At 63.1% G+C, this 8,353-nt stretch overlaps 2 protein-coding genes across 4 annotated transcripts in view; one reads left to right on the top strand and one right to left on the bottom strand.

Annotated features, from left to right (window-relative positions):
* Window positions 1-2,431, top strand: part of Mfap2 (microfibril associated protein 2) — a 5,409-nt gene extending 2,978 nt beyond the window's left edge. Inside the window, exons 2-8 of one of the 3 annotated variants that reach the window (XM_010614184.2) lie at window positions 266-404; window positions 544-570; window positions 660-740; window positions 847-891; window positions 1,539-1,626; window positions 1,764-1,837; window positions 1,960-2,431. In XM_010614184.2, the coding sequence (XP_010612486.1) occupies window positions 296-404; window positions 544-570; window positions 660-740; window positions 847-891; window positions 1,539-1,626; window positions 1,764-1,837; window positions 1,960-2,063 (528 nt within the window). In that variant the 5' untranslated portion in view covers window positions 266-295 and the 3' untranslated portion in view covers window positions 2,064-2,431. The remainder of the gene's footprint in view (window positions 1-265; window positions 405-543; window positions 571-659; window positions 741-846; window positions 892-1,538; window positions 1,627-1,763; window positions 1,838-1,959) is intronic. The other 2 variants (XM_010614182.2, XM_010614183.2) reach the window with 2 other exon arrangements.
* Window positions 2,432-3,414: 983 nt separating this feature from the next.
* Window positions 3,415-8,353, bottom strand: part of LOC117287382 (rootletin-like) — a 5,956-nt gene continuing 1,017 nt past the window's right edge. The window contains exons 4-11 of the mRNA XM_033767967.1: window positions 8,285-8,351; window positions 7,092-7,307; window positions 6,244-6,468; window positions 5,695-5,844; window positions 5,245-5,445; window positions 5,008-5,113; window positions 4,471-4,612; window positions 3,415-3,896 (exon numbers count right to left, since the gene is read on the bottom strand). Of these exons, the coding sequence (XP_033623858.1) occupies window positions 4,509-4,612; window positions 5,008-5,113; window positions 5,245-5,445; window positions 5,695-5,844; window positions 6,244-6,468; window positions 7,092-7,307; window positions 8,285-8,351 (1,069 nt within the window). The 3' untranslated portion in view covers window positions 3,415-3,896; window positions 4,471-4,508. The remainder of the gene's footprint in view (window positions 3,897-4,470; window positions 4,613-5,007; window positions 5,114-5,244; window positions 5,446-5,694; window positions 5,845-6,243; window positions 6,469-7,091; window positions 7,308-8,284; window positions 8,352-8,353) is intronic.

Here is an 8,353-nt window from a genome sequence, read left to right as displayed (position 1 = left end):
AAAAAAAAAAAAAAAAAAATCAGATTATGTCGAGTGCGGTGATGGAAAGAAAGAGCGTGAGCCAGGGCAGCCTCTGGGCAGAGCTGAAATTCCAGGAGAAACTTAGAGAAGACCCTGGGGCCGGCAGGAGGCCAGCAGGGGAGTGCGGTGGGTAAGGTCAGTGAGGGACTGGGACCAGGGCACAGATAGTCCTCCGGATCCTGGGGAAGCCTGGTCCTAGGAGCCGTGTTCAGAGCCTGCTGTGACCTCCACCTCCCCTCCCCAGAAGCGCTGTCCTTCCCCGTCCAGCCCCCACATGCTTTGCCTCCCTCAAGCAGGCCTGCTGGCTCAGGGCCAGTATGACTTGGATTCACTGCCTCCGTTCCCAGACCACGTCCAGTACACCCACTACGGAGACCAGATAGGTAAGGCCCACGCCCTGCCAATCTGCCCCGTCAAGGCCTGGTTCTGGGTTGCACGGCGGAGCCAGGGGATGGTGAGGCGGGTGACGACCACCCTAGGTTTGGCGTGGCCTGACCACGTCACTTCCGGTTTACCTTTCAGACACCCCAGACTACTACGATTACCAAGGTAAAGGGCTTGGGGCAGGAAAGGAGGAGCAGCCCTTGGGGACCCAGGAGGGAAGGAGGGACCATGCACCCTTACCCGCCCTGCTGCAGAGGTGAGCTCTCGGTCCCCGGAGGAGCAGTTCCAGTCCCAGCAGCAGGTCCAGCAGGAAGTCATCCCAGCACCCACCCCAGGTAGACCGAGCCCTCGCCCCGGGTTCCTGTCAGCCCAGGGCTGAGAAGTGATGGTCCCTCCCCAAAGACCCCTCCCAAAACTTCCTGCCTGCCTCTCTTACTCCAGAGACAGGACACACAGAGACCGAGCCCACAGAGCCTGGGCCTCTGGGTAAGAGCTTCGTGGCCACTGCCATGGGAGGGCAGCATGCGGGTGGGCTGCTGGTGGGAATTTAGGGGCAGGGAGAACAGGCAGCTACCTTCAGCCGGCAGCTCTTGGACATCCGACCCTGCCCCCTGTGGGCCTGGTGAGACGCCGGGCTGGTCACTCCTAGGCAGGGGCAGGGGGTGTGCGGGGGGCTTCCTGCCAGCCAGAAGACTGGGTGATGCCCACGACCAGGTGAAGGGCCAGGGAGCCCAGGCTGGGTGAGCAGTGCCCAGCCAGGGGCCGGAGCAAACGGTGTGAGGCTCCGTGAGCTCACCTTCCTCTTAGCTGAGCACGTCACGGTGTGGGTCCCCACGAGCACAGGTGTATCTGCTGGTAAAGCTGTGCACTTCAGTGGCCACACGGGGCATGAATTTGTGTGTGAACTTCCGTGTATTTGAACATATGCTTCTAAGCGTGGTTGTGGATTGGCGTGGGCGGTGTGGATCTGGGGGCACCGCAAGATCCAGCTGTGCCTGGCGTGTGTGGTAGCTGGGCTGGGCGGAGGGTGCAGGGTACCCAGACCTGCGCCAATCTCATTGGGTGAGCTTGGAGGCTGCCTCTCTGGCTCTGAACCACGTATCTGGGCCCCCACCCGCGCCCCCGGCCCCTAGACTGCCGAGAGGAACAGTACCCGTGCACTCGCCTCTATTCCATCCACAAGCCCTGCAAACAGTGTGTCAGTGAGGCCTGCTTCTACAGGTGAGCCGGGGCAGGCGGGTGGGAGCCTGGGGCCCGAATCCCGGGGCAGAGCTCCACTCCAGGAGGAGACTGCGCGCCAGGCTGGGGCCGGCTTTCCCAGCGGGCAGTCCTCAGACTTCCCGCCTCCCCTGCCCCAGCCTCCGGCGTGTGTATGTGGTGAACAAGGAGATCTGTGTCCGCACAGTCTGTGCCCACGAGGAGCTCCTCCGAGGTAGGAAGGCGTCCTCGGCCCCTCTGGCCCTCTGCCCGGGCCCAGGGCAGGGCATCCGGGGCTCCCTCCCTGGCCCTTCTTCAGCAGACTCACCCCTGACCCTGCTCCTCCTGCCCCCACAGCTGACCTGTGTCGGGACAAGTTCTCCAGGTGTGGCGTGATGGCCAGCAGTGGGCTTTGCCAATCTATGGGGGCCTCCTGTGCCAGGAGCTGCGGGGGCTGCTAGGGTGCAGCTGACATCCTGAGCCCTGGGCCCGTGCACGCTGCCTCGGGCCCTGCCTGACTGGTGCTTTCTCCCCGTCCTACCCGCCTCATTCTGTAAAGCTGGCAGACTGCAGCTCTGGGGGTTGCTGGCTCTGGTGCCAAGCCCCAGCCAGTGGGCATCCCCAGGGCGCAACAGGGGCTCCTGCTGCCCAGGCTCTGTCCCAAGTGGGGGAGCTCCAAGGCCTCTGCGGGACCTGGGTCCCCGATGTGTCTTGTCATCCCCTAGGTACAGTCCCCCGAGGTAGGCTATGCCCCACTCCAGCTGGTGTGCCTGGATTTCCTACAGCTCCCTGGGCATGGACCACCTTTGTTTTATACAAAATTAAAAAACAACTTTTTACAAAGGATCCAGAGTCCCTTTTTTGATCTGGAGCACAGAGGTGCCTTGAGGTCGCCCCTGCCCCAGGTCGCAAGTGCACAAGTGTATGTGGGAAACGGAAGGCTCCGGGACACAGCTTTCTCAAGGTCAGGACCGTGGTGAGGGCCCAAGCTCCCCAACAGGTGTACGTGTTGCAGGACGGATGCTGTAGGGGCAGGTAAGGTCGGCAGAGCCGAGACCTAGGGCTGCTTATCCTTGGCTGTCACCAAGGGGTAGAAACAGGCCAGGCTACTGCACCCCTCCCCGACACGTGACACTCAGCCTTGCCCCTGCCCTTGGGGCTCTGGGGTGGGTGCAATTACTATCCCCAAATGACAGACCGGAAACCGCCCAACAGCATTCAGCGAATCACCCAAGGGCCCTCTTTGTGGTCGTGCCCAGGCAGGACTGGTGTGGGACAGGGCCTGGGATTTAGCTCAGTGGTGCTGCGGTCTGCCTCACGAGCACAAGGTCCCGAGTACCAAAAAAAAAAAGGCCAGAGGATTGGTATGGGACTCTGAGGACAAAAACCCGTGTCCCCTGGAGATGCATGCGCTGAGCCTCCCACTCACCCCTCCCTGGGCAGGTTCCCATCGTGCACCAGGGCACACGGAGCTCTGGGAGGAAACAGCTTCACCCGGCCCCACTTCGGGAGCCAGGCAAGACCCCTCACTCCCATGCTGCCTGGGAGCCCCCAAGCTGCTCACGGGCCCTTCCCCAGGAGACTCAGGCAGAAGGGGCAGGAAGGGTCGGCTGGAAAGAGCGGCCGGGTCACGGCCCCCAACTGTAAGATGGCATAGGCGGCTCGGGACCCCCGCCACCCCGTGAGGTTGGTAAGGCCCTAACCAGCACGGGCCTCTGCCCCTGCTGCACCCAGCTGCCCTTCCCAGAGGCCCCCAGCCCCACCTGCATCCCTCCCGTCTCCTTCTGGGCAGAGAAGGGCACCCTCTGTACAAGCCATTTTTTTAAAATGGTCTTATTACAAAAAAACATAGGTTCTCGCCAGTTAACATTATAAAAAGGTACAAAAATACAAAGACTCTGAGCTCTCTAAGGAGTTTCCTGACAAATGCTCCGCATGAAGTGGAGAGAGATCGCTGGGAGCCCAGAGTCAGGGCCGGGCTGCCCTCCTCTTCCATGAGCCCCTGCTCCACGCTGGCCGGAGAGGAGGGCTCCCCGATGCCGGGCTCTGGCTCCCACTCAGGGGAGGCCCTCGTACAAACCGGAGTGGTTCATCCCGGGAGAGGGGGCTGGGGTGAGGGGGTCACCGGGGGACACTGGGAAGCTACAGCTGGGTGTGGTCCAGAGCTGGTGTCCACCCTCAGCGCTGCCACATGCAACAGACCAGGCCGTGGGCAGCTCATTTCTCGGGGGGCCAGAGGGTGGAGAGGACACTGAGCTCCTTCGAAGCTGCAGCTGCCCCTTCAGTGTGGACTCCTGGGGGAAAGAGAAGGTAAAGGAGCCAGGGTCCCCAAAGTAATTTCAGAGAAAGCAGGGAGCCTCAGGGATGGCGGGGGAACGTCTGCTATCAGCAGAGCCACGACACCCTCCTCTTTGTAGTCGGGCATCTTTCGGCTCTGGCTTCTGGCAGGGCCCCCAGTGACCCCCACATCCTTTATGCCCTCATCATTTGAGGGAACCTGGCTGCGTAGGGGGCTGTGACCAGGCTCGACCACTCAGAGCAGGTGAGGCCTGCTTAGGAAAGGGGCAGGTCCCAAGCTGGTCCGGAGGATCAGCCCTAGGGCTTCTGCTGGTGCTCCCTGGAGGATGCACCCTCTCTCCTCTGGGACCCCAGGTTAGGGGAGAACTGGCAACTGGGGCTGCTGATGCTCTCTGTACCACTGAGGCCCAGGGCCTGCCTAGGCCGGGAGCCAGACAGCAGCACTGTGGCAGGGAGGGACTGAGGCCCAGCGGCGCCGCATGGCCTCCGGGTCCTCACGCTCCTGAGGCCACGTCTCCTGCAGCGTGCACTCCCGCCCTGCCCCTGTCTCCCCTGCAGGAGGCCACCTACCTGCTCCTCCAGCCCCATACCCACTGGCGGTGGGCAGCTCAGTCACACAGCCTGCCCGCCTCCTGCAGCTCCGGCTGCTGCTGCTTATCCCCCTCCAGCCAGGCTGGGCTGTGGTTCTGCTCTAGGGCTACCACCTGGGCCTGTGGGGAGGAGCCACCGCTCAGGGCTGTGGCCGGTGTGCACAGACAGCCCTGCGATGAGGTGTCAGGTGGCAAGCGCTGCAGGTGTGGCGGACAAAGGGGTCAGGGACTGACCCTGAGCCTGCACTCCTGGCTCGGGGTCCCCTGTGACCCCACGCAGGCACACAGAGGGACAGGGTCACACAGGCAGGGACAAAAGCAAGCGTGTGAGTATCCACATTCGCAGAGATGCATGCACGTGTGCAAAAGCTCAAGACACACACACGAGCTTTTGTGAAAACAGCCACACAGAAGCCACATGCCACGCGCGTGCATTAGATTCACGCCGTCCATACCTGGACACATCCACAACCCACGAACGCGCGGCCACAGGCCCTCAGCGTCCCTGCGCTCCTCTCCAGCCGCCGGATCTGCCTCTGGGCCTTGGCCAGCTCCTGCTCAGCCCCGGAGAGCGAGCGGTCCAGCCGCACCGAGTCCTGGCTGCGCAGCTTCTCCCGCTCCACCTGGGTGGGGAGCTCGGGCTGAAGGGGCTAAGGAGGCAGGTTCGGATCCCGAACCGGACCGTGCGGACAGGCAGGTGCGGCCCACCAAGCCGGGTCCCCAGGGAAGAGGGAGGCCAGGCGGAGTAGCCCACCTTGTCCAGCGTCCTCCTGAGGGCCGTGCCGTCCTTCTCCAGCCGCAGGGCGGAGCGCTCCACCTCCCGCTTCTCGGCTTCCAGCTGGGCCAGGGCTCGCTGCAGGCTGCCCAGGTGTTCCTGAAGCAGCCGCCGCTCTTCCTGCAGCTTCTGCACCGTGTGCAGCGCCGAGGCCTCACTCTCTTGCCGCTGCCGTAGCACCTGCAGCAAAGGCCAGGCGGGCCCTGCATCCTCTGGGGCCCCCAGTGCCCGCTCACGTCTGTGAGGCCCCGAGAGACAGAACGGTCACCAGAGGCCAGGGCTCCTCGGGCCTCAGTTTCTCCGTCTGTACACGGGTGCGGCTGAGGGAACCGTGCTCCTCACAGGAGGGAGGCCCAGCGTCTGGGATCAGACGCGCAGGGTAGGAGGTGTGGCCTCAGTCCTGGGGTCAGAGGCCGAGGCCGCCCTCACCTCCTGCAGCTGCTGTAGCCGACCCTCCGACTCGGTGCGCTGCAGCTCCAGGTTGGCCAGCTCAGCCCGCACCGTCTGCACCTGCTCACCCAGGGAGCTGCTCTGCTTCCGGGCTTCTGACAGCGCCTGCCGGGCAGCATCCAGCCGTTCCTGGGGACAGGGGCTGATGGTGCAGGCCGGCCTGCAAGCCCTAAGGCAAAAGCTCCCCACTACTCCTACACCCAGACAGGTTCCTGGCCCATAAAACAGGCAGTCACTTCCCCCGGCCCACAGCTTGTACACGCACTGTACACTGGGAGACACTCACCCCCACACACTCATTGACTGCACCTGGGTCCCCCTAACCACGAGTAGGCTCCTTCCATATTGGGTGTGCCGCCCCCCACAGCCATCTCCTCTGATTGGCTGCCACTCCAGGTCTTGTTCTCGTTGACTGGCTCTTTCGAATTCCCAACAGACAGCCTATTGGCTGGCTCCATCTCCAACTCTACTCTTACTGGCTGACTCTCGTGCTAGGCCCTCCCCCAGCCCCACCAGGAAGCCCTGTACCTGGAGCACCTGGCGGTCATGTTCACAGGCCGTTAGCGTCTTCTGCAACTGCAGGTTCTTGTCCTGGGTGCTAGTGAGGCTGGTGTTGCTCTGGGCCAGGGCCTGTGTCAGGCTCTGTACTTTGTCCCTCAGGACCCCTTCGCTCTCCTCCACCTTGGCCAGGGCTCTATTCAGTCGCTCCGCTGTCAGCCTCAAGGTCCCGGCCTTCACCTCACTGTCAGCCACCTAGCAGGGGACAGACAGGACAATCAAAGGGCTCTGGTCCCACCAGGCAGGCCCAACCCAGCCTCTTCCCATCTCTCCAGGCCTCACCGAGACCCACTGTTCTCATACACTTGCCCTGGCTCAGCCTGTCAGCTGGTAAACCATGCTGCTGGTTAACCACCCTTGTCCGGAGCCCAATCAACATGGTTGACCCAAAGCATGTAGTTCCTTCCTTATCCTTATTCCCTTTTCCCCCTTGCTATGAAGGAGAAAATAAAACACTACAACCCTGAAATTTTGTTTTGGACTTGAGTATCCAAACGGGGCTAATTATTGAATGTTCCAGTTAGAGATGAGCTTCCTGGCAGCCACAGCAAAAAGAGAAAAGAGTGAAATCCACATCTCTGTGGTGTCCCACATCTCCTGTCAGTGCAAACTGTCATTGAATAGCCCTGAATTCTAATTTGGGCTCTTATTAGCTATATGATGAGCAGACATCACCTCTGAGCTTCCATTTGTCCATGGGTATATTGGACTGATGTTAGTGCTTGCCTCACAAGGTTGGTGAGGGACTGCTTCGTCCTTGTAAAATACCGGAACAGGGCAGGCATGCAGTCGGCACAGCTGTGAGGGCAGGGGCCCACCTGTCTCTGCAAGGAGTCCACCCGATCCTGCAGGGCCTGGGCGTGGGTCTCACGGTCCCTGGAACCCAGGCGACTCCGCTGCAGCTCTCCCTCGAGCGCCCGTCGCTGCAGCTCCAGCTTGACGGTGCGGCTCTCAGAGGCGTCCAGCACTTCCTTCAGGCGCCGCTTCTCGCTGTGCAGCTTCGCCTCGTTGGCCTTCATCTCACGGATCTTCTCCTGCGGGGGCTGAGGCTCAGGGCCCGGGGGCTGCAAGCCCCCCACGGGTCCCTCAACTCCCCTCGCCGGAGTGGGGGGCGGCCTGGACCCTCTGGGTCCGACGGGGACCTTCCCCACACTCACTGGGGGCCTGGGTGGTCCTGGGGTACCGCAGAGTCGTGGGGGAGGCTGGAAATGCAGGTTTCGGGGCCCTGCACAGCTCTGCAGAAGCACTGCCCACGGCCCCGGAAACTGCATGTGTGAGCACAGCGGAGGCCACCGCACTGCACAGGCCTCGCCTTCCCGCTCCCCTCCCTCCGGGCAGGGGGTCGGGCAGGAGCTTGGGAGTGGGGACAGGCAGGACAGACCTGGGACCCTTCGATCCACGTCACCACTGCCGCCGCCCCTCTGCTCCCCCCACCCCGAGCCGGGCCCTCTCCCGCCCCGCCCCAGCCCTGCCCGTCTGGCCCAGGGGCCCCAGGCTGGCTCCGGCCCGCCGTCTTTGTTCCTGGCCTCCTCCCAGGCCCCTGCAGCTGGGCCCAAGGCCAGAGCTGAAGCCACAGACACAACAATCCCGCTCCAACTCAGGCCCTGGCCAGGGCAGGGTGGGCTGAAGGCAGCAAGGCGCGGGGAAGGCTGAGGGGCGGGGGTGTCCGCAGCCCGGACTGTAACCGCACCCACACGGGTATACATGGCTGTCCCCTGGACGCACACAGAACCCCAGAACCCCGCTCACAGGGCTACGGAGACACAACACAGAGGCCCCAGGCACTAGCTGTGTCCCTGGAGTGTGCGCCTGGTCCCCGCCGGACAGATGAGGACAAGACTCAGACGGTGGCTCTGCACACCGCCCACCCTCTCCTGAGCCAAACGGCAGCCCCTGAGCACGGTCTTGCACAAACAGGAGCACACCGTCACCCAGGGGCTGCAGAGACTCCTGCCGCCGGACAGCAGGGTGCTCCTGAACCCCACCCCACTGGCGCTCAGCACCTGCCCACCTGGCTGGCGTGGAGCTCGCCCTCGGTGGCCCGCAAGCTCCTCTCCAGCGTGGCCACCCGGTCCAGTGT

Source organism: Fukomys damarensis, unplaced genomic scaffold, assembly GCF_012274545.1.
Source record: "Fukomys damarensis isolate Sample0158 unplaced genomic scaffold, DMR_v1.0_HiC HiC_scaffold_23, whole genome shotgun sequence".
NCBI classification, from domain to species: domain Eukaryota; kingdom Metazoa; phylum Chordata; class Mammalia; order Rodentia; family Bathyergidae; genus Fukomys; species Fukomys damarensis.
This window is presented reverse-complemented; position numbering and strand designations above follow the sequence as displayed.